Source organism: Drosophila mojavensis, unplaced genomic scaffold, assembly GCF_018153725.1.
Source record: "Drosophila mojavensis isolate 15081-1352.22 unplaced genomic scaffold, ASM1815372v1 contig_231, whole genome shotgun sequence".
NCBI classification, from domain to species: domain Eukaryota; kingdom Metazoa; phylum Arthropoda; class Insecta; order Diptera; family Drosophilidae; genus Drosophila; species Drosophila mojavensis.
Window position 1 is genome coordinate 2,203,468 of NW_025318772.1, and position 24,903 is coordinate 2,228,370.

The 24,903-nt window shown below is 41.1% G+C and overlaps 2 protein-coding genes across 18 annotated transcripts; both read right to left on the minus strand.

Annotated features, from left to right (window-relative positions):
• Positions 1-4,003: 4,003 nt before the first annotated feature.
• LOC6574694 (zinc finger protein 800) lies at positions 4,004-8,579 on the minus strand. The gene is made up of 5 exons (XM_002000689.4): positions 8,205-8,579; positions 7,592-7,741; positions 7,059-7,509; positions 6,820-6,967; positions 4,004-6,761 (listed from the first exon to the last, which is right to left on the minus strand). Exons 1-5 carry the CDS (start codon positions 8,349-8,351, stop codon positions 4,685-4,687), a joined length of 2,973 nt encoding a protein of 990 aa, XP_002000725.1. The 5' UTR covers positions 8,352-8,579; the 3' UTR covers positions 4,004-4,684.
• An 820-nt stretch (positions 8,580-9,399) lies between these two features.
• LOC6574695 (fasciclin-1) lies at positions 9,400-24,235 on the minus strand. 17 transcript variants are annotated; one of them, XM_015167605.3, is made up of 19 exons: positions 23,991-24,200; positions 23,041-23,342; positions 19,821-19,859; positions 17,391-17,520; positions 17,147-17,316; positions 16,824-17,054; positions 16,578-16,746; positions 16,356-16,516; positions 15,656-15,673; positions 14,822-14,830; positions 13,782-13,790; positions 13,140-13,294; positions 12,992-13,082; positions 12,710-12,930; positions 12,486-12,648; positions 12,279-12,426; positions 12,091-12,126; positions 11,793-11,918; positions 9,400-10,156 (listed from the first exon to the last, which is right to left on the minus strand). In XM_015167605.3, exons 2-19 carry the CDS (start codon positions 23,158-23,160, stop codon positions 10,152-10,154), a joined length of 2,001 nt encoding a protein of 666 aa, XP_015023091.1. In that variant the 5' UTR covers positions 23,161-23,342; positions 23,991-24,200; the 3' UTR covers positions 9,400-10,151. The 17 variants fall into 17 exon arrangements, with proteins under 17 accessions (XP_015023091.1, XP_015023092.1, XP_015023086.1 ...); XM_015167606.3 differs by lacking the exon at positions 9,400-10,156 and having other exon boundaries at positions 10,803-11,918; positions 24,173-24,235; XM_015167600.3 differs by lacking the exon at positions 9,400-10,156 and having other exon boundaries at positions 10,803-11,918.
• Positions 24,236-24,903: the final 668 nt, after the last annotated feature.

The following is a 24,903-nucleotide window of genomic DNA, read 5'->3' on the forward strand; positions in this document are numbered from 1 at the left end:
GTGTCGAGTGCAGTAATTTCACAAATGTCGACACACCTCGCCAGGTGGCATTTCAGTGTCAACAGCAGTAAATGTGCAAATTGAATATTGCGCTTAAGTGCTGCCCGGTTGGGCTAAAATTACAGCGTGAATCTGCATAAATATCACTCAGCGTCAGTTGGTCAAAAAATCATGGAAACTCACTATTCATTTATGTCAGCATGGAAATATTGTAATTCCATAAAAAGTAAACGCATTATGAATTTTTTATACCCTGAACCCATTGAAAATGGGAAATCAGGGTATAATGGTTTTGTGAAAAGTATGTAACAGGCAGAAGGAATCATCGCAGACCCCATAAAGTATATATATTCTTGATCAGGACGACGAGCTGAGTCGATATAGCCCTGTCCGTCTGTCTGTCCGTATGAGCAAAAGGATCTCAGAAGATATAAGAGCTAGAGAGCTGAAATTTGGCATGCATACTCGTGTATACCATAGGCAGTACAAGTTTGCTTTATTTTTTCGATAACTCATCCGATAACTTTTTTATCGAGAATAATCGAAAAATCGGCATTGTTTTTTCAGCCTAATTTGAACACTTTTCAACCAGGAGACTTCAAATTTGCGTTGTATATAGAGTTAATAGACACAAAGATTTTGCAATTTACAGATTTTGGATACCACGCCCCCTTCGCCCCCAATTTGAAAAAACGCATTTCAAGTACTAGAGACTTGTGCTCTGGAATGTATACACATATTTTAACCATATGATTACGCTCTGAAAGTTTCATTAAGATTGTATGTCTACAAAAGAAATTATTCAACAAATAAATTCTCATAATATTGCCCACATTGCAGCGCAGCCCAAGCGCAGTCGCTGCTAACTGCGCAGTCAGCAGAGTGCATGTGTATGTATGTGTGCATAAAAGAAGTCCAGGTATCTCCTAGTCGAGCAGTCTCGACTGGAGCCTTCTTACTTGTTTCTTTTTATTATGAATCCATTAAAAAGAGGGGAAATGGTCTATATGAACACATATAAATAACAACTAAGTTGATTGTTTTCACGATAAATAAACTAAATAAGTAATTGTATATGGGTATACCCTATATGAAAATTTAATGTCTATTAAACAGCTCCGCTTAAGCAGGTAGATTATCAATCTAGCTATCAGTATCAACAGGCGTAAGCTTGTGAGGCTCAGGGTAATTGGGTGATATTGAAATACTGTCAAGTGGAATATAAATAGAAATTAAGTGTTGACTTAATAATGATAGTAGTACATACGGTAGTAAGGTAGTACTACATACGGGCTCAGTCATTAGTTAAGCCTATAAAGGTAAATGCCCTATAAGTTCTATGACAAATTAATGTTAGAGTTCTCAAGTCCGAGCACTTTCAACACTTTCCCAATCATTCTACGATTTTCTCTCATCAGTATATAACAATGACATTTATTTATGTATATTTGCCAAAGAACCAGTCTCTAAAATAAAAAAAAAAAGTTTTAAGCGAATATCTCCGTATTCATTGTACAAACCTTTTTCAAACTTGTGGTTTTCGAGTGTATGAACAGACGGACAGCTAGTCACCCCGACCAAGAATGCATATACCTCATTAGCCCCACCCCCTCTCGACTGATTTATAGATTTTAAAGAGACTATTATGCCCTGAATTCCCATTATTCAATAGGTGTAGGCTATCACAAAATGTCTGTGAAAGTATGCAGCAAATATCTGCAATCGCTGAGCACGATATAAGTCGGCAGCAGCAGCAGATTTTACATTGCTGTTTATTTACTTCATAACGGGGTATCGCTAGGTTTCGTGTGTGTTTAATTTCTGTTTGCCTAGTATTTCGATTGAAGGGCCACACAAATATGATGAGCCCTGTAGGTTCATTGGCCGGAAATTGTCTTTGATGACGCGGCCGTATTTTGCGAACTGCGAGTTCTTGAATATTGAATGTTACAAAAATTGGCCTATTTCATTAGTCACGCCCATTTGCGTGAAATCGTAGACGTGTAAATCCATATTTTACAATCAATACAACTTAAGAAATGAAATATTTAATGTAGACTGAAGATTAAATAATATTTAATATTAATTATTAGTTTTAATTTATTGAATTGATTTTAATTTAATTTTAATTTTAGCATAACTATTTTATATATTTTGGTCGGCTTTCCTAGGAAACATCAACCCAAACCTCTTTGCCTAGATTTCAGTGTATCTTTGAGTCGGAAACTCCCAACTATATCACGCTCATTCGCTTCGTAGTTAGACGTCTGCTGAGTTTTAAAGTCTTACAGGTAGACATAATTTGCTAATAGACCTATCAGCCATATGAGCCAATTAAGTTAACCACTTCTGTAGAGTCCCAGTCCACATTCCTCTACAATGCTTATTTCAAGGTCATGGTTTCTTTATCATCCTGCCAGGCGGCACTCATACCGCCCAGCATGCACATGTGCGCTCATATATTGTAGTTAGAGGCACAAAGGGGTAATTAGTTTATGGCAGATGAAATTGCAGGAGCCAAACAGCATCCGAAGAGCTTCCCGTTTGTGGCTATGCGATATGTGCACACCTGTCCACTGCGGCCGGCTCCGCCGTGGACTGGCTCTACACATGCATTATTGGCACGCTAATTGTAGCTACTCATTTAGCGGAAATTAATTTTGCTCGACTGGCGTGCTCTTTGCCCGCCCGATTCAAGGGCAGCGAATGTTAACCGTGAGAGAGCAACCATTTTACCAAAGAATATTGCATTAGTGCGTTGTAACAGAATTACAAAATAAACAGTAGAGCGGCATAGCGTGAGAGCAGCGCAGCACAGCAGTGGAGCTGCAGCGCTGCAGAGGGGAGCTGGGGAGCAACAGAGCCTCTGCAGCTGGCGAAGCGCTGCGCAATAAAATCGCATTAGTGTTTGCCATGGCTACCTATGTATCTATTGACCGTAAGCCTCTTAGTGAGCAGTAGTGCGTCCCCTGATTGGTGCACCTATTGAATTATGTACACACGCTGGCTGGCAGCAACAGCTGCAATGCAGTTGAGGCAAGTGTGGGATGGGGGATGGGAGAGGCGGAGGCGGAGGCGACGGTGCTCACGGGCAGATCTGTCAGTCAACAAGGAGCGAAGCACTTGCAGCTACTCAACTCGTGTTGGGGCTTAGTTCATAACTAGAGCTTTGCTATGATCATTGCCAGCTGCTGATTCCTTAGCCTTAGGCCAGACAAACAGACGCACACTCCTGAGGCTGGTTCGTGCTTTTGCATCCAAACGCAGCCTCGAGCTACTTAACTATTAAGCTGTCCGAAAGGGGCCTCTGGGCTGGGTGTGGGTGTGGGTGATTGGGTGGTATTCACTGCTGTATTAGAGGCTTAATCTAAATGCTGGCACCTCGTTAGCGGCGACCAAAGCTCTGCATATTCGCATCAGATGTCCTTGTGAGTGGCATGAACCCGAAGCTGCAGCCGTTTTTGCGGCTGCTTAAGCTACTGCCTGTGCCTCCCGAGGGGCGTGTACCGCTGCAGCAGCAATAATAAATCAATTTTAGGTTCATTTCTTGTGGAAAATGTGTCACCCTTCGTGGCCTGCAGCCTTATTCAAGGACTGGGCGTTTTCACTTTCGGCTTCCAATTACACAGAGCTGCGCTCACAGATTCGCGTTTCATCTTCCACTCTCTCTCTCTCTCTCTCACTGAGTGCGTGTGTGTGTGTGTGAGTTAGACACACATACATATAACAGTTTAAAGTGTACAGCATGGCTTTCGGTTTACGCCCTTTAAAGCCCGCTCATATTCCCGGCCGTGACACCGTTTCCATTGTTGAGCATTCGCTCAGCCACAGCCCCAAGAGTCTGCCGAGCATCGCTTATATATACACATATATGTGTGTATATATATATATATATTTACTTACACATATGTATTTATCTTATCAATTGGGCGACAATCATTTCTCAAGGTAAACCCAATTCAGGCGCAAGCTTAGCACGTTTAAATGAAATTTGTCACTCTCATTGTCGGTGATTAAAATAAATTTTATTATTATCATTTGGTGATTTGATTTAAGGCTCTATCTTGTACAACATTCATATACAAATAGACAATGAACAACAAGAATGCCATAATGTTATATATATATATATTATATATACAATATATGCCAGTTCGATTTCCTCTCTGCGAGGAATCCTGCGAGCTTTACAGACAAACACGCTTACACACATACAAGACAATGCCAGCTGCGGCTACATAATAATCGCACTAGCAACTAGATATACAATTCTTCTCTAAAACAATGCTAAAAATGCGCCTTTCGCTTCTCGAGTTGAAGCGTCTAATATTAGCTAAATTGTTAAAAAATAATAAAAATTATATAATTATGCTAATGGGTTTATGAAAATGAATGATCATTAATTAAATTTTTGTTCTTGCTTTTCATTTGGGCTTTGAAGTCGTGTAATACTCAAGTTTTCATCACATTGATATCTATAATGGATATGGGAAAGTACGGATTCGAAAAACATGGGAGTACAGACAATACGTTAAGGACACCAGTGCAGGACATTATATACTACATTAAACATTAAATGAGAAGCCAAGTTAACAGTTAGCATTTAGAGCTAATAACAAACTATGACGCAGAATGTTTGACCAATACAATCCAATCCGATCCAATACAATTCCATCTATTTGGCTTAGTTCTGCAGTGCAGCACGCAGCAGGCTGTCCAATGTGAATTGGATTGTTCCGTTGGCAGACGCCTGCAGCACGGATGGGGGTTTCGGTAGCGCCGGAAACTTTGCGGACGTACCCGCCGTCATTGGGGGCTCCATGCTGCTGAGGCACTCCACAACGGTGGCTGGCAAGGGTGAAGCTGGCAATCCAGCATCTGAGTTGGCGGATGTATTTAGGTTCTTGTTCATGCCGTTGCCTTTGCGCGGCGGCGAAGGGGGCGTCAGGTGTAGCCCAGTGCTGATGCCGGGCTTGCCATTGGGCGTCTTCTGTAACGCATCCACTGTCATTTGAGAGTCGACCCCTGGCTCCGAGGCAACTGCAGCAGTGGCGAATGCATTGACTTCCTGATTTGCAGGAGGCACTTCCGCCGTTTCCGCATTCTGTTGCTGAGCAATGACATTATTTACTTTGTTCCATAAATTGCTGATGGTCGCATCCTTGCCAGCAGCAGCCGTACGTTTGGCAATCTTCTCAATAAAGCTCTCGCCCACGCTGCTGACTGGCGTGGTGTCCACCACATTCTGCTGGCTGCAATCGCTACGCGTATAGGAAATGAGACGCGGGCGGATTTGCGGTCGCTCGGCGGGCAGCTCCGGAAGTGTTGCAGAGACGGCACGTCCTTCGCTAACGAGCTTCAGCATTATGCGGCGAGTAATGCCCTGCACCAGGGCCTTCTTGTCCTCGGTTATGTAAGGTTCCCATTGTTTAGGCTTCGACTCCTCACAAGCCACAGTCTGGCCAGGCTGGCGACGCAGCTTAGCTCGCATGGACTCAACAGGAGTCAGTGCACCAGACGGGTCTGGCTTAAAGCTAACAAGATCATAAACAAAATCTTTGTTGACGGCCTTGACGCGTTTGCGTATGGGCCGTTTCTCACCACCGCGCTCTCCGCCCTCTGGTGAATTTTGGGTGCGCGACCTGCGGCGTTTTTTGCTGACCACGGGCTGCTGTAATTGCTCATCTTCGGGCTCCTCCTTGATGACCACGCCGGGCACAATGGTTGCGGCAAGCGGCGAACTGGGAGGCATTTCAGGCGGTGGATCGGTAACAGTTTTGATACGCTTCAAACGCTTCTCATAGGTTTTTGGCGCGGGCTTTGGTTCAGCTGCCAGCTCTGGCTCCGCTGACTCTTCCTTATCCAACAGCACAATGTCTCCATCGACATCGTCGCGCGAATACTCGCACTCATGCGTGGATACATACTGCTCGGTCAGCTTCTCGCGATCCCCCTCTATTTTGTGTGTGAACCCTAAGTGGTTGACTATGTCGTAGCGGCGAAAAGCGCGATAGTCGCATATGGTGCAGCCGAACCGGCGTGCCCGATAGTGGAACATGGATATGTGACGCCGCAAGTTTCCGATTGCATTGAATGCCTTATTGCAGATCTTGCAGCGGCAGCGCAGCTGCTTCTCGACTGGCACATTGCGCTTCTTCTTTATTTTCGGCTTTGTTTCATCGTGGGTGGTCTGCTCGTCCAGTTCCCGATCCTCGTGGTCGCCGTGCTCGTCCTCGCTGTTGGATGCCTCATCGCTGGATAAATCGCTCACCTGCTGCAGCTGCAGTTTGTCCAAAGACACGGTCTGCAGCTCCGGCACATATTTATCATTCTGCTCGGCTAGGCCGGCAAACATTTCATTGAGCGTAGCGGGGTCTATGTTCTGCATATCCACTGAAACAGAATTGGGACTCTCCTCGACCATCTCCTTATTGGATACGTTTTCTCCATTTGAGTTTGATTTGAGCTTCTTTACGACTGGTGCTGGCTTGGCCAGCGCTTCTTGCTTGGCGCGACAGTTGAGCAGATGCGTAGAGAGTGCAGCACGGCGCTCAAACGACTTCTCGCAGTAAATGCATAAGGACATTATCTTGCGCTGCTCTCCGTTTGCATCTGTATGCTCAGTCGCGTGGCCGACCACATCGTCGGACAGTTGCAAGCGCTTCAGCTCACGGCTTGGTCCCTTTGGCTGAATATCGCCCTGCTGCTTACGGCGCTTCAGGATTGTGTTGCGCATCATGCGTATGCGTCGCGTTGGTTTTCTGGGAATACGAAATGATATTTTAGCCACAATTGGGAATGTGCAGCGAGCATACACACTTGTGATCCTTGGAAAGGTGACGGATGACAGCTGCGGCCTGCAGAAAGGTGAGCGAGCAAGCCGGACACTGAAACACAAACGCAGATGATGAATGATGCTTCTGTATGTGCAGCTCGAGTGTCTTTTGCGTCTGAAATGTCAAATTGCCTGCGACATGAAAGAAGAAACAGCAGAACAAAAAGAGAAGGTAATAAGTGCAAAGCCTACTTGTCAATAATCGTATCATTCGATATATTACATATTTCACAGAAGATGTTTGTTTCAGCTTCGTCGCTGACCGACTGCTCTGGAGTTTCTGCCGAATCGCTGCCACTCGGTCGCTCGTAGTGATTCGTGTTCAAGGCTTTGCCATCGGGTCCCACAATGGTTTGCTCAGGATTGAGCATATGATGGACCTCGTTCAGCTCTGTTTTAATGCTGTCGTCCTGCTCGACCTTAATCGTCTGGTAGACCGCCTGACTGGATGTGGGCACCGACTCCAGCTGCAGCACTGGCAACAGCTGCTTCACAGCAGCCGATGGCGCTTTCTCGCGTCGCAAGCGTTCAATGACGCCGCTCAGGTCGCGCATGCTGCCGCGTATGGGACGAACCTCACGCGGCACTGGCGAACAGCCTGTGCTGCGGCTGCGAAGCATGTGGTCAATATCCTGAGAGGCGGATGCCTGAATAATCATGGTCGAGTTTTGGTCCTGCAAACAAAGTCATTTAGTACTATATAAAAGCAATCCAATTGGAGTTCTGAATTGGACACTGGCTTTACGGCTAACTCACTGTGTGTCCGGAATTGTGGCTTGTTAAACGCGCACTGACGCAGCAGAAGACGCGTTTATGGCTAATGAAGTTGGCTAAGCTGCGAAACATATTGCGGCACACGTTGCACTCATAGATGAGGCTGCACTCCTCGCTGAGCAGACGTCGCACCTGTATGAGGCAATGGGACACGATTTAATGATTGGATTAGGTAACAGGCACACCCACACCCAGCCCTGTTCACTCACATACACACACGCCTACATATGCATGGAAATATTAGTACAATGAAAGCAGCTAGGGCTCGAATTATTTCAATTGTGTTGTGAGCCTAAAGAGTTGGTTTACATATATATATATATATATATATATATATTATTTTTTTTTTACGTTTCTTTTGTACGCCCAATGCATATGTCAATACAAAGACAGTATTTTTTCCAAGTGAGTAAAACATTTAATTATGACTCAAAGCGTTTGATTTGGATGGGAGTTGCGGGCGTAAAGGACCTGTCAGCTATTGAGCCTTGATCTCATGCTCATAGAGTTGGTTTATATTACGCCATTTGTGGACCTAGTTGGGTCACGTACGCAGTTCGCCTACACGCTTACGCCTATTGGCGCTTCCGCTTACCTCTCTGGTGCCATTCTCATAGGCACGGCGCGCCTCCTCGAAGCCCGTGTGGGCCGTTTGGAGCGGTCGCTGCAACAGGCTTAAGTCGTTGCCATCGTTCTCCATCTTCTGTGTATCCGAATTGCAGCGCGAGTTACGCTTCTTCATAGTTGCGGTCAGTTTATGGTTCCCGTTTGGGAAAACCTACAAAATCTGTTAGTTTCCAACTTAATTACACTTGTACACACTCATGTGCAGATTGCACATGCTAATATGTTATTTTTATTAATTAAAATCGGATGTTGTATACCACTTTAAACCTGCATATTGCACATTTCTTTACTATTGCAGTTTTTGCTTATTTTTGTTCTCGCTATATTGCAAGAGAGAATTTCATTCTCTTCTCGCTCGATTGATTTCGATGTTAGCCAACACTGCATTCTTCGCAACATTCTGTGCTCACGCTGGAAACATTTACAGGCACGAGATAACCTATCGATGAGTGCAGCACACAGCAACGCTGGACTGCGCGCGCACTTAAGTGCTGTAAAGTGTTGTGCTGAGTTTTTCAAAATAGCTCCCACCCAATCCGAATCATATACTTTTTCCTTTCTATATATATTTTAGAAGATTTATTCGCTCAAGCTTGTTGTTTTTTGACAATATGTATTGTAATACATTTTATTTATTATTCATTTACTAATGCTAAACAAAGTTAGTGTTTGTTATTATTCACGAATACATAATTTTTGAGGTTTGGTTTCCTTCTCTATTTTCATCTTGAGTATGTTTTTTGTTTTTTAAAAAGCGTTTGTCATAAAATAAAGTGGTTAAATATTTGTTTGCACTGCAGTTTACCATAGTTGAAGCTTGTTATGTATATGTATAGGCATAAATATATTGTTATTGTTTTGAAAACTCAATTATTTGTATACATATATACTTGGAGAGATAATTATGTTTGATTTATTTTCAAATTTTGCATCTACATTTACTTTATTTTTACTCTTTTAGGATTTCGTGGTATTTAATTGTATTTTTGAAAATATATGCATTTGGTATTTGGTATTTGGTGTAAATAGCGTGTGGCTTCATTAATATTACATCATTTAATTGTGTACATTTATAAGCAGAAATGCTACATATTTATGAATGCATTTAGGTATGTATGTAAATATATAATCTGTTACATCTTTATTGAAATACATTACTTGCATTGTAATTAAATGTTAGACGCAATATACGCGCGACAGAAGAACTTGAGTTGACTTGATTCGCTACCGATAAACGTTTGCCTTTAGCAATTTCCATTGGCTGCTGTTTCTTTTTGTTTTTCTTTTTTTTGTTTTTGTTTTTGATGAGTAAATTTGTATAAAGGTTAAGGTAATGCGTTTATCTTTAGTAAGGCACTAGTCACACGCTAGGCAGCCAACTCTCTCGCGCTGAATCATCATCGATTAGAGTCTGGGCCCGCTGCCTAACGTGTAACTACTGACTACGACATACAAATCCCTCTTCCGTATTCCGACCAAAGTTTAAAGCTTTTACGTGTACAATTAGATTTAGCGTATTCTTTACATTTAGTTTTTACTTGTAGTTCATTTTTTTCAATTTCTTTAGCTACACTGACGAACTAAACTGTTTTGCAAAACAAGCAACGATGCCTACTAAAGATATTATGGAGGAGGGTCTGGAGGATCAATCTCGATATGGAGGGATTAGCCACTATTTGACTACAGTTCATTATTTATATTTTATATAATATGGATGCATTGGGGCTTGTCTTGTTGGTAGGTTGACGATTTTGTGTGTACGTTGAGGCTGAGGCTGATAGTTTACTGTATTTGTTGACGTGGTTAACACAGGATATTATTATCATTATCATTATCAATATCATTATTATAATTCACTTGTTGCGCGCTCTTCGCACAGACAGAGAGTGAGAGATAGAGGCTAGTTATACAATATCTAACCTATTTTGTTATATGTAGCATCATTGGGGAAGAGATAGAGAAAAAGAGGAAAAAAAGTTTTTATAGTTAGCGCTTGAACTTTCTTAGTACAATTGATTTTTTAGTTTCTTTTGATTACTGCCCCATGACAGACTATAGCTAGGTTTAATTTTAACATATCAGTTACATACAAATTGGGGGGAAATGCAACTGCAGAGGCTGGCCGTATTGCTATGAGCTAGTCCAGACATCCTTTGCAACTCTTATGCGCAAGCAACTATGTTAAAATGTTGTATCAAAATCCTCTTTTAGAATGTCATGTGCACGTTGCATGTGTTCAAGGTCAATGTATGTGTTTGTCTGTGTGTTTGTGTAATGCGCAATGCTTTATAAGCTACTCTAAGCTACATACATACGTAAAGGGTATGCATGAGTTCATAATCCATAGCTAGCTTCGATTGCAATTGCCATTGTATATATATATAATTGTGTGTGTGTGTGTGTGTTTGTGTATATGATGGGTGTGTCTGGGAGCACATGCATAGCAGGACTAACAACTAGATACATAAGTGCAGGATGGCTACTACTCAACTTTAGCTTCTAATATATACTATATTTAGGCATACAATTTAACCTAGATAGACATGGATGCTTGCTTAAAATTTAAAAAAGTTTCTTTTAGGTTTATTATAAAATTTCACATTGTTTAAAAAGGTTGTCATGATTTTTCGTTCTGTTACATGTTATAAATGTATTGTTTATGTTGTGTATGCTTGTTGTGAGAATGCGTAATGCGCTTATTGCTTTCGCTCTGACATGTACAATGAGATTCGCATATTACTTACATAAGGTTAACTCATAGAACAAATCATAAATTAGACATTAACTAAATCATAAACTGACAATAAAATGTACACTTAAAATCAAACATAATCGAATTAAAACTTATAATTAGCGAGCAAGGAGATATTTAAACTGAACTTAAACCATAATCAGATATATGTATATATGTATGTGTGTGTGTGTGTGTATGTGTATGTCGAACATAGGCATAAAATTTAATTAAGAATAGTTGTATATTTCATATGATACATAAGGCCTTAGTAGGGATGTTATCGAATTCAATTCTTAAAATGTACATCAAATTGTTTTCATATAACGCTCTGCCAAACTTGAAAGCCAATCCGGTGAAGATTCATTTTGGGTGTTTCGTATGGAGGTGGAGGATGTGGCTAGTGAGCGTGCCTTTTTATATGCTGTGAGGCGTGTTCCTTGTGACACATATAATACAGTTCATCATATATGAATGTATGTTTGTATGTATGTAGGTGTGTCGGTATATATATATAGAAATATATATTTATATATGCACGCAAGTATAACAACATGTGCTAAACATATGCAATATTTTTATATTAGTTTGGTATCATTTTAGTTTTCGAATTGTCTTGTTGCTGTTGTTGTTGCTGTTTGTTTGTTGTTGAATTGTTTTGATTACGACTGTATTGTTTTTTTTTTTTTTTTTGCATATATCGAAATTTTTCAATTTGTATACATTATGAATAATGCGTTTTTGTTTAGTTCAAGAACTTTGCTACTGTTATCATTATGAGGTTGGCCAACAGGATGCAAATGCTTGATTCTGGCATATAGCTACCTCCGCTAACAACAATGTCTTTCTCCTCCAGCAACGGGTAGTCGATGACATGTATGATGCCATTGGTGCACTCAACGTCCGGCCGATACACATTTATCTTCTTGTAATTCCACGTGATCACATACCCTGCAATTAGATTATGAAGAGTGTTAGGAATATTTGATTCATATTCGGACTAAAACTCTAAGGGATATGCTCTGGAGCATACGGTGAGAGTTATGTTATGCTTGGAATGGAGCCATTTTCGATGGCTGTGGTGGGTGGCTAGTGCGATTGGTTGACTAACTGCAACACTCACCAGTCCATTCGTGACTAGCATACTCATCATGTAGATCTTTTACATATATTGATTTGGAGTTGGTTAAATACAAAGCATGAGATTTTGGTAAAGTCGAAGAGAAACAACATAAGTTAGTACAGATTATGGTACCAATAGCATCGAATCGAAATGGGTGCCCTAGGTGGTTACAATTAAATAACACTTACGTCCAGCCTCCTCATTGACCTTCATTTTGAGTGAATCGCGGAATGTGGGCAACACCACATTGTCGGTAGTCAGGGACATTTGAGCCAGATCTTTCATGGTAAACACATGATCCGCAATGACCAGATGACGTTCCAAAATGTATTTCGACTAAGAAGAGAATAAGAATTGTAAAATGTGCAAATGACGAAATAAATATGAATATTCACATGATATGCAAAGTCGCGCATGAAGAGCTTCTTGTGCGCCGAGGGATAGTCCAGTTCAGTCTTCTGCCAGCCCTTATCGCGGGGCACGAAGAACGTGTACCGACGCTGGGTATTATTCAGCTGATCGTTAAAGTTCGAGAATTGGCCCATTCGGTAAGTATCACTGTGGGGACAACAGAATTAGTAACAGAAGTAAACAGTGGGCAGTTTCCACCGGCTATTACCTCATCATGGGGTCGGTTTCCAGCTTGCCCAGCACTGTGGTGTGGGGCACGCCCAACACGTGGTCAATGATGTGCACATAGCCGTTGGTTTGAGCAACATCTGCCTGCAGGATGGTGGCATTAACGCCGCCGCCTTCAACAGTGATCTTGGCATCAGCGCCTTCGCCGATGATGTTAAAGTACAGGAACGTTCTATTGTTCACGGTGGGAACCTGAGCGATCTGGAAGCAAGAATATGAGCTTAATGTGTGAGTTTAAATATGATTTCGAGCAAATTCTTACCATATTTGCATTCTTTTGCCTGATCTTCTCGACGTTCAAGCGCTCCTTGATGATGTGCATGTTGAGAATATCAGTCATCCTCTTGCGATCTCTGTGAATAACAGTTGCTGCTTATATTTTATCTCATCTGAACAATCGATCAACTCACCTAACAATATTGTCAATGGATGAAGTATTCCAAGCTTCATTGCTGGGAGCCAAAATCGTTACTTCAGACAGATTGTTAATGCCATCCAGCACTGCGCCGCCAGAGTCCATGATGACCTCCAGGAACTTGCGCAATGCTCCGTTCTCACCGTTGTCCTTTAAAATAGAAACGCATTGGTCAGGACTAAGTGTGATTAAATAATTATATATTAATATATACAATTATCTTTGAAGTGGGGCTTAGCAATGTGTGTACATTTAGAATGGATTTTACAAAACATCAAGCATCTACATATCTCTGATATGATCGTATTTATAATATTAATAAGATAAGCTTTACATAGAATAAGAAAGAGATTAATGATTCCTATTAGTTCCTTCAGAACTTGTGATAATCTAAGCAATTGTGGCATAACTGATGAAATTCTTTGTGTGTTTGACTCGAATCAAGAGGATTAAAGATCAGCTCTTGATTTGATAATACACATTCGCTGGGTATGAGAGGCATGAGAAATAAAACGTTTCAATTGAAATTTGTGACCAGGCGGCGATTGGTGGTGTGTGGCTACTGGCTACTGGGTGAGGTCCATGGGCAAGCTGATGAGTGTTGTGGTTCAATTGATTGTGTTATACAATTACTTACGTTCACAAACTAAATCGGTACAATCATTGTACAACGGTTGGAAGTAGTAGTAGTAGTAGTAGTAGTAGAAAGAGCGTTATAAATTCATATTCAATGTTAAAAATTGAACAAATGTCATAAATATTGTGTGGGTGTGTGTCGTTAGGTACACGTTAACGAGTATTTTTCAGGTTCCGCGCAGTGTGGACGTTCCGCCACCGAGTTGGAAAATTGTTTGAAATAAAGTATTAGGGAAATAGAATTTATTCACTTTGTTGCGGAGTTACGTTAATAGGTAGATTGAAATTTCGATTTTGCAAGCATACTCTTATACCTTAAGTAAAGGTTTCTCAAATAAAATAAAATTAAAAAGGCAACAACTAAAATCGTACTTCTAATTTGCATTGTAATTTAGCGTAGCATGCAGTCATATTTTCGAGTCTGTTGCGATTGTCACCAAATTTGTTTTGCAGATTAAGATCTCAACATCTCTTTACGAAGACATCAAGTATTTTTACGCTTGATTAAAATGATCTGTCGTTCTGGGTTGCTTGTCAGCAATTAAAAGCCCTATATAAAACTAGCTTAGCTCAGCGTTTTTTATTAGAGATCTGTATATTCGCCTTAAGGGGCAAACCATAAGAGATCGAATTACTTTGCTTATGAAAAGTTTCTCTATTTTATATTCTGAAAACTTAAGAAATCACAAACTTAGTTACTTATTATATTCCTAAACCATATGCTAGCAACAAGCATTCAATTCTCGTCTTGTCAAAGATATTTTTCCTTATATAAATAGGGAGTTGTTATCGAAACAACTTGTTAAACTGCAAAACACATGCATAAATAAAATTGAAAATAATATTGAACTATTTCTGTTTTTACTGTTTACTTGCTTCTTGCATTTGAAAACATGCTGAGATAACGTGCTCCTATATAATCAATTATACAAAAATTATAGACAAATGAATATTGAATTACGAACTCAAACTGTATAGTACAAGTAACGGTACATAAATATATATGTATCTGTATAGCTAACTGCAATAAGAGTTGTTTACCTTGAACGACTGCGAAATGTTCAGATTTCAATTAGCGAGCGATATGGGATTTGCATGTACGAGAAACAGAATATAGATCAGTCGGTCAGTAAGGCGAATATGAGGAATGAGGAGTGCTTTGTTACAACAGAACGCAAAACAAACAGTTAGAAATGTATTAAATAATAAACAGTAAGATGAGCCGACATTGATTTGATTTCGAATGCAGAACAATGTATATAATGTATTATGCATATCGGATTATGACGGCGATCTCACATGAACGAGATGCGTCTACGGCTAGAGGAACTCAACATAATATTACGTTCAAGGCATGCCGACTGAGCGATAGATCGGGCGAGCTGAGAGCTGATATACGAGTATATAGTATGATTTGCTATGAATGGAGAAATGCTAAAGCCAATTAAGGACACTTTACAAGGACAGAGTGTGGTTCACCAATGCACTGGATCGAAAAATATGCAGGAACTGTGAATGAAGTTTTTTATGAGAAAACATTTTTATAATTTATTGCTAACTTGCGTAAGTACAAGCAAAGCCTTACAAATTTGCACTGTGCCAATTAATTATTTTGCAATTTTGATTATCAAATAATAGCAATTTGCTTGCAATTGTCGCTGAATAGGATTTTGGGAACTTTGGAGCTGCAGTTTGAAGACAAAGCATTTGAAATGAAATTAATTTTGATAGCAGAGCCAATTATCGCCTTGGAAATTGCAGCTCTTGTAGATTTTGATTTCATGATTTTATAATATAGAAGATAACAATTTGGTTAATTACATTAAATACATTGCTTTTCATTTTTTTGGTTGATTGATTGTTGGCAATACTTACATTACACCCAAAATTTTTTTAAAATAAAATTTGTACTTTAAAAATTATTTTAAAATAAAATTTTGCTATGATTCTACATGAAACCGAATCAATTCATTTTACGTGCAAAATCTGTTCCGACATTCATGTCGAGAACAAAACTTTACACTAATCTTTAGAGCTCGGAAATTCAGTTTTATGTAAAATCAGACTTTGGGCTTTCAATTTGGCAAGTGTAGCTATTGAGTTTTTGGGATCAAGCGTTGCCTTGTAATTTATATACATACGTATGTGTGTGTGTGTGTGTGTATGTATGTGTACGCGTTTCTATTGTTAATGTCAAGTTTATGTCGCTATTTGATACTTTTGTTTGGACTTTGCATATAGAAGAACGCTAGAAATGTGAGGCTCTCAAGCAGACGCATGCCACTTATTCCTGAGGAGCGCAGCTCAGCTAAATGCAAAGTATTATAGCGTATATATATATATATGTGTATGTGTTTGTATGTGTCTATGTGATTGCATTGTATTTATGTGTCTGTGCGCTTAAGCGTTTGCTGAGGCAGCTGGCACATGCAGCCACCCAGAGCTGAGTGATGAGCCAATCAAAATGCCAAGCCTTATCGCCAGTCATGGCCACTGTCTATTTATTATTATTACTATCTGTGTGGGTGTACGTATCTCTGTTTGGTATTTGCGACTGGGTGCTACGCCCACCTACCTGTAGAAATTGTGTGACGGTCGTATCGATGATCATGAGCGGGCGACGAATCAAATGGATGACACCGTTTTTCACGGGTATATTGGCCTTGACAATCTCAGACAGGACCACGCCCTCCGGATGCTTGGCATCGCCGACAATTGTATTGGACTTGACATACACTAAACACAGAGAATTACATGAATGAGGGATAATAACATCTCCGGCAATTATCTATCTCACTTTTGCCGTCCTTTTGCTTGAAGAAGCTCACGGTGACCTTCAGTTGATCCTCAAAGGCAGCGGAAGTCTTGGGCTCGTCGTGTTGCGAGGCGGCAGTGAAAATGACAGTGTTCGGTATAACGTGACCGTCGATGACCTTGCCATCCACCAAACTGCTGCGGGTCGTTATCTATATGAAATATAATAATACAAACGATGAACTGAATAATTGAGCAGGCAAATATATTGTCTGATGTCTGCACTCACCTTGAAGCCCTCGTCCACGGGCAGGAGGAAGGTGTGCGCTCCCGGCGCATTATACAGCGATTCCTTCTTCATCAGCGCCAGCTGGGAGCGATAGGTGCGCAGTTTGTTGTCGCCGACACTCAGCTGATCGGCCTTTTGTATAAATTGCAGGGCATCGAGATTATTGATTTCTGTTTTGGCAGTTGGCAGCGCAGTGAGTGGTTCCAGGACCTCGTCAATAATATGCATGACCTGCGCAATATATTAGTCATATTTTTAAGTATTTAGTATATATGCATGCATTGTCACTGCGTTAATATTCAATCGAAAGCCTGGTCACTGACCTGACGCTTGCCCTCGCGGTTTGTCAGCTCGACGCTGAGCGAGGGTATGATGCGGGCATTGTTCACATAGATGTCACCATTGCGGCTCTTTGTTATGTAGAGCGGCGGATTCCCTTCCATGTCCGATGACACGGTCTTTTCCAGTTGATCTTTACTGAACGCCGCCGTGGCTAAACGTGGGAAAAGGGCATTTTAATTAAATAATTCACATGAATCATGATTGCATACTACTACAAATACTCACTGATGTGATAGAGGACATGGGTGGGACCCTTGTGGCGCTGGAAGGCTTCGTTAGTGGGCACAAAGATGGTGCAGGAGCGCAGCGAAAGTGTCGCATTGGCAACAGGATTCTGCTCCAGCAGACTATAGAACTGCAAGCATAAATAATTGTACATGTGTTAGTGTGCATATTAAGTTTTGTAGGACAGTGTTGTTAGCATGCTTTGAAAATATCGAACCAAACGAAATCATGCATTGGGGGAGAGACTAAGAGCGAGTGAGGGAAAGAGAGAGGGAATCGTCGACTGCCTTTTGGCAAACTAACGACCTGTGTGCCATTTTATTTGCAATTCCATGGCAACGTCAAACAACTGGTAAAACTATGCAGAGCTTGGTCGCCCAGCAAAAAGTTTATTGAACCAATTACGTAAGCAGGCGCAGCTCGATGTGGCCCATTTGGCCATTTCAATAATAAACTACATGTATCCTAAATTGTCATGTGTCATTATCGAGCGCCTGATGTCGATCGGGACTCACACTGGCAGTGGCAGTGTCACATGGTGGAAATGCATTTTCCAGGCGCAGCTACCCTACATAACAGACGCTGACCCTTTTGGGCCAGCTACCACCTGCCTGGCGACACATGCGACCGCACACTTTGCGGCTTCCCAATGTGGCACCGCCAGCACCCACCACCGCCATTAGCAGCAGCTCCGCTTTGCATCGACACGCCTCGGTGCACATTCTCAGCCAGCTTTATGAGCATGTACGATATGTAGCTCACTTTTTTTCAAATTGACCGTCTCTCTTTAGGTGCTTGTGTGTGTGCGTGTGCATGTGTATGCGTGTGCATGTCCTGCACCTTTTTTCGTCTCACACATTATGCTTTGTTTTGGTGTTTTTTTTGTCCTTTCGTAGCCGGTGAGTCACGTCAATTCTATTTGAAAGGCTGCTCGACAACGCTCGACGACCCTCGACTCGCCGCTCACCGCTCGCAGCTCGTATCTTGGTTTTGGCTGCGCCATCACAGGACTTTTTAGTAATTGGAGACGTCAGTTGTCGCTGTCGCTGTCGCTATCGTCCTGCAATGTTATCGCCGCAATTTAGTTGTTTGGTTTCCATTTCGCTTTCTAAATGCTTTCCTCTATCTCTTCTTGCTCCACGGTTTGGTTGGCTGCCAGAGAATGCGCTTATTGGTTAAGTGAACTGTGGCTAGCCGGGACGGGATATCGCCATGGGGTCAATCTGATTCCCGGCTAAGTGCGCGTAAATGTTCCCTTTACAGCTTAAAGCCAATCGAGTGTAAGGACGGATGGCATAAAATAAACTTTGGCTTAAACTGCATATTAAATGAGTTGATTTGTGGACTACTCACGGACTGCTAATCTAAGCTTTTCTTATGCAAATTATTTGCTAAATTATAGAACATATATATTTACAGTTACTTCTAACTAAATGATGTTATGTTTAAGAAACATTAAAGAAAGAATTATTAAAAAACGCTAACAATAAATCTACTTTAACATGTGATAGCACATACATATATACACAAATTTACTAAGAGATATTATCTCTGATGAGACATTTAACTGACTGAATTTTGTGAATAAACCATTAATAACATTGAAATATCTAAAAATTACTTTAAAGGCTGCTAATGAAACTTGAATAGAATCCCTGATTGGGGTTGCTCATGTGACCAATAGGGCAATCCAGCTGCAATTACTTATTTGCATGAATTGGAAACATAATCAAATGCTAGCCAGATCAATCTATATGGCTTTCAGCGATATAATCCTGTCAACCGGGCTGTCAGCGTCCAGTCATTGCTCCCCTGGGTGTACAAACAACTGTCAACTGTAATTCATTATCAACTCCCATTGCCAAAACAATTTCAAGAGCGTGGCACACACACACACACTATTACACGCATAATGCCAACTTTTCTTAAATGGCGCTAGTTCTCATATTTATGTAGATGAGGGGAGACACCCTTCGAGTAGAGCTCGACTGTTACAAAAACTGCATTTGATTTTCATGCGCAGCTCGCAGTGCCAATGAACTCTGCCTGGCAAAGAGAGAGGAGACTGGAGAGAGAGAGAGAGAGAGAGAGACAGAGAGAGTGGAAGTGGTAGCTGGCACAGCACAGCGTAGCACCCTCTGCCCTGCCCACTCCAGCTGAAGTCAAGGGCATCGTGAGTCAGAGCGCCAGACGGCGGTGCAAACAAATTCGGCTAATGCAGCCAGAGTGCTGGTCATTGGCAACCCCTGGCAAGGGCCAAGGGATGGGCGACGGTGACGCCCACTCAGAGGCAGGGACAACCCTTGTTTCAAGTTTATTAACGAAATTAAGGCAAAAACATGTAACGGCTTTTTCTCTTTTACATTTCTAAAGATAACAGTTGTTGTAGAAAGTGTAGTTGTGGTTGTTGTTGTTGTTGTTGCAGCTTACCCTAACTGGCATAAGGCGCTTGAAGCTTTTGGCAGTACTCTGAAAGAGATAGAGAAAGAGAAAGAAGAAAGAAAGAGAGAACCGCTTGCAGTTCAAATTTTGTTTCGCAACTCGCATTGTTTTTGTGTGTGTGTGTTTTAGCCAAATTTATGAAATTTGTCCTAGACAAGGAATCAAATAATCTACTATTACGGGGGCATGTGTATGTATGTATATGTCTGCATATTTATGTATGTGTGTGTGTGTGTGGGTTGGCAATATTTAAATAGGGGCGTGGCATATAGTTGGACGTCAGCTAATGGAGTCACTGCTACATACAAAACGGGACAAAACAAAAGCCGGTTTAAAGAGCTATCGGGCTTAACTCCAACGATTGTTCTAAGAGCCACAAACTGTAGCCCGATGTTGTGCGGACTATAACTGATACATTCAAGTTAGAAATATGATAGCCAACTATATGAATCCTAATTTGGTATCTACGGTTCGTATAATAGCAATACCATATATGGTATTTACATATCTATTCCAATATACATATTGATTGATTGGACTGCTACAAACATGGCCAGCATATCAAGTTGATACCAATCAAGCCCATGGACAATTAGGGGTCGTAGATCTCTCTTTTTGTGCGTGTCGCCTGACCAGCTTCCTGAGCAGCCGATGATCATAATCATCCATCAGCTGCAGCCGTTGCATAGCGGGTGTTTCTGTACTCAAATTTAATTGGTACAAATTATGCATACATGTATGCATGCATGTACATACATGAGCACATGTTAAAGTTTTTGGTATATAATTGTTTCAATCCCCTCGAGTTATGTCTTAATTGGTGTTGAAACAGCGGCCAGACTGAGAGAGCTGTTGGTGGAGAGGGGTAGCTCCGTTCGGGAGCTGCATCGGTCGTCAGCTGGATGGATCTCTAATGCATCTCGCACAGATCTTTAAGTAATTGTGCATGTGTATGCGCGTTTCCATAGGCTCCATTAAGGTCACTCGCTCATTCACGTTCAGCGCTCTGTAATAGTTTTATTCATATTCGTATTCGTGTTCGTATTCGTCTTCGTAGAATAAGAAGCTCATATAACGTTGCAAGCCGCTACATATCACGCGCCGCGCCATAGATTGTATAAGTATTGTAATCTTAAATTAAATTTAATTGAATTCGATGCTGTCGTTGATGGTCCAGTTGATGTGCATATATAAATGTGTCTGTGTCTGTGCCTAGGTCGTTCAGCGCTATTGAGCATATGCCACCCACACACAAACACACAAACAAACACGTGGCACAAGCGTGCCCCAGCCGTTCTCAGTCAAAGGTTAGAAATTAAAATGAGAATGAGAATGATAAATATAAATGCAATGTGCAGCAAGATGACGTCGCAACGTCACGAGCCGCACACTCAGGACAGGAAGCTTGGGGTCAGCCCAGGAGGTCAACCGTACAACGCCCGCACATAGCGGGCAGAGCGGCACAGAGTGCGGGATCTCGAGCTACCACAGATGCGCTCTGCCATTCACATGCGACTCATCCTTAATGAGTTTCGATGGAAACTGCTCGCGAGTCTGTCGTACATTTCTCTGGGATGCGATGAAATTTGTAATTATAATAATAGCTTCATGTTTATTACGAAAATATACCCGAAAATTGTATGCATCTATTCAAGGCGTGAACAACATGATTGAAAGAGGCTGTCGAAAAAAGTGTAATATTTCGTGTACAAATAATAATTATGATCTTACAGATTTAAAAAAAAAAAAAAAAAAAAAAAAAACTATAGGATAAATTACTCAAAACTTAATTACGTTGTAAACGATTGTATAATGATTTATATTTTAAAATCTACATATGATCATTTATCGCCACATTATAGAACAGAAGTAATTGAGATTCAAATATCTCACATACCTATCGCTATATCTCAGCACTAATCGATCTTGATGAGAGTTATAACGATGTAGGTATCTGAAATAGAGTCTCGCTTAAAATCCGTAACTTTTCAGGAAAGCAAAAGTATTAAATGTGAATTTTCTGGCTGAAGAGGTTTTCTAATATATGATGTATGTATGTAGAAGACTTTGGCAATTGCACAGTATCCGATTAGCAACAAGATGATGCCGCTAACCACCCATCAACACGCTCTGTTTGGCTGTAGCTGTCGCCTCTACACTGGTTACCCCACATATGTACGTTGGCGACACAGATGTACATAAGGTAACAATTGTCAGGTAACGGCAAAGGTACTGCATATATCATTTCATTGTGGCGACAATTACAGGTGAGGCAGCTCTCGGTGAGCAGCTCGCACGCTTTCTTTTCAATTGTGAAACTAAGTTTTGCTGCTTGCTTTTCAAAATGCTCGCTGGCTAGCAACTATTTTTGGCATTAAATGGTTAACAGAGTAGAACGCCAGACGGACGGACAATTGCTGTTGTTGTTGTTTTTGTTATCGTAGTTGTTGTTTTAGGTTGGCAACCTTTAATGGCTTCTGACTTTTTACACTTTTATGTGTTGCCCATATGCCTGTGTTGAAGGTGTAAAAAGGCAAACATAAATATGTAGGTAGAAAACTGTTATGCTCTGTCGACGGCAACGGCCGGCTCCCGCTTGGGCGTGTTGTTGCTTTTGCATAATTTATTTAGTTTTTAGTTTTATTATTTTTTTCATATAATGGGTTCAGCATGCATACGAAATGTGCTCGCACTCGAACTTTGCTCTAGCTGCGTTGCGTCCTAACGTGGATTTTGGGTAAGCATCGATTTTTCACCAGCAACAACAAGTGTAAATGCTAAAGGTCAAGGACGTGCGAGAAGAAGCAGCCAGCAAGCAGCTGCGACTCACAGCTACCTGTGTGGGTGCACTTCTGTCTCTTTCTCTCTCCATCTCTCTCTTATGCTCTTGCTTCTCTTTCCGCTTATCAACTCTCTTTGGCCAAGGATTTTCATTTCAAGGACAATCCCCGATAGGCTTGACCAAATGTCACCCAGGTGTATCTGTGTGTGTGCGTGTGTTGGCCAACAACTAATTGCATTGCATGACTAAGGTGTACAAGTGTGCATGCGTGTGTGCATGTGTGTGTGTGTTTGTGTGTGTCAAAGTGTATGTGGCTACGTGTAAACAACTTGAGATACGCCTAAGAAACAGCTGGTTAAGCACCTACAGAAATGTGTTCTCTATGCTGGGCTGAATATTAACTGTGTGGTTTGCATACTGACTCACCTGTGAAAGTTCCGAATCATCGCGCAGTTTGTCCGCCAAATCGGCGGCAGCTGCATGCGTTGTATAGCAGCAGAGCAGCAGCAGCGCAGCTAATGCGCTCGGTCCACGGCCTACAATCATTTTACAACACTCGCGCACTTGTTATTCTCTTTCTTTTTATTTTTTGCTTGCTGAAACGACGCAACAGCGACGACGACGACGACGATGACGACGGCGACAGCGGCAGCGGCTTCAACGGCGACTTTTGAGGGTTGGCAGTATTTGTTACTGTATTGGTGAGCGCGCGTCAATGCGATAAATATCTGCAATTTAAGCGCAAAGAACACACATAAATAGATACATATATAATCATATCAAGCAGCAAAGAACCCCCTCCTCTCCACAACCCTCACATAAACACCCAAATGGTACGCACTTCTGCAGTGTTCACAAAAAAATCGTTGACTCGGCTTTTAAAATTGCACTCCCTCACACTGTCACACTCGCTCGCACACACACGCAGGCAATCCAATACCGTTATGTCACATAAGCAGCACAACAGCCGTCCAAGAAGAAGCAAAAATAACTAAAAACTCAAGAGGGAAAGCTTAGCTGCGCTTATTGTTGTATGTTGTTGCTACTGGTTATTTGTTGTTGTCTTTTTGCTTGCTTCTATTTTTTTATGCACATTCCGTTTATGTATGGTCATTGTTCTCAACTGGGAACGTTTCGATTGCCGCTGTACGCTTTCTGCTGCTATTCGCGGCTCTCGTTCTAACAGCTCAAGGAGAAGTTCTTAAAAAAAAACTAAGCCAAACCAAGCCAAGCCACTGCAGTGGGCACTAACTAAATTATGCAATGCGCCTCCGGGCAACCGTTGCCTGCCGCGTAACACTTTTTGGCATCTGCAAGTGAGCCGACTTTTTCTCCTCTCTTGTACTAGCAGATATTGGCAATCAATAGTTACGTACATACGCTTACACCACTTATTTTGCACTTCTTTTATACATATACAATTATATTGGGAGCACTGGCAGAAAATCTATACTAAGCGCAGCAGCAGCAGCAACGCTCGGATTTGAGCAGTGCCAAATTCCCACTGAAGCCACCACAGCAGTCAATACAACCAAACAATACCGACACAATTACGTACGCCACGCTTCAACGTTTCGATGCAACTAAGCCGAGAACAGGTTTCAAGCACTGTTAAAAGACACTCAATCGTTTGATTCAAGAGAGGGCGGTACATTAACAGACCTACAAGATGTCAGCTATGAGTGCTGTTATTGTGCTGTTGCACTCATTGTGGACTGTTAATCGATTTGAATATTAACTGACACACTAGTAATCGATAAGTTTGAATTAAGTCGACATTTATTTATGTTTTTTAAATGAATTTAATTCTATTATTACAGACACAAAAAATATAAATTGATAACTTTCATGTTAAAAAGAAACATAAAACATGCGTTTCATTAGAAAGTAGGGCTTTGGTACCTTAGTATCTTCGATTTTCGCTTGCCAATGCTAATTTAATACAAATTGTTTTACATTTAACGGTTTCTTAACGGTTCAATATTTAACAGACTAAAGTTAAGGGTGACCATAAAATCAAATAAATAATGTAATCAATTACAGAAAAAATACTGCAAATATTGTATGGTTCAAAAGACCACTCATGTAAGACTATACCATCAAAGAGTCAACGCATTAATAAAAATAAAAATTAAATTTTTTTTGTTAGTTGAAAATGATTTCTGTGTCCAATTATAGTGAAAGACAACTCTTGAATATAATTATAAGAACACACCCTGTGCTCAACTGCTGGTTGAAATGTGGTTTGATTACCCATTGACACTTTTCAGCACTGAAATGAAACTCAGC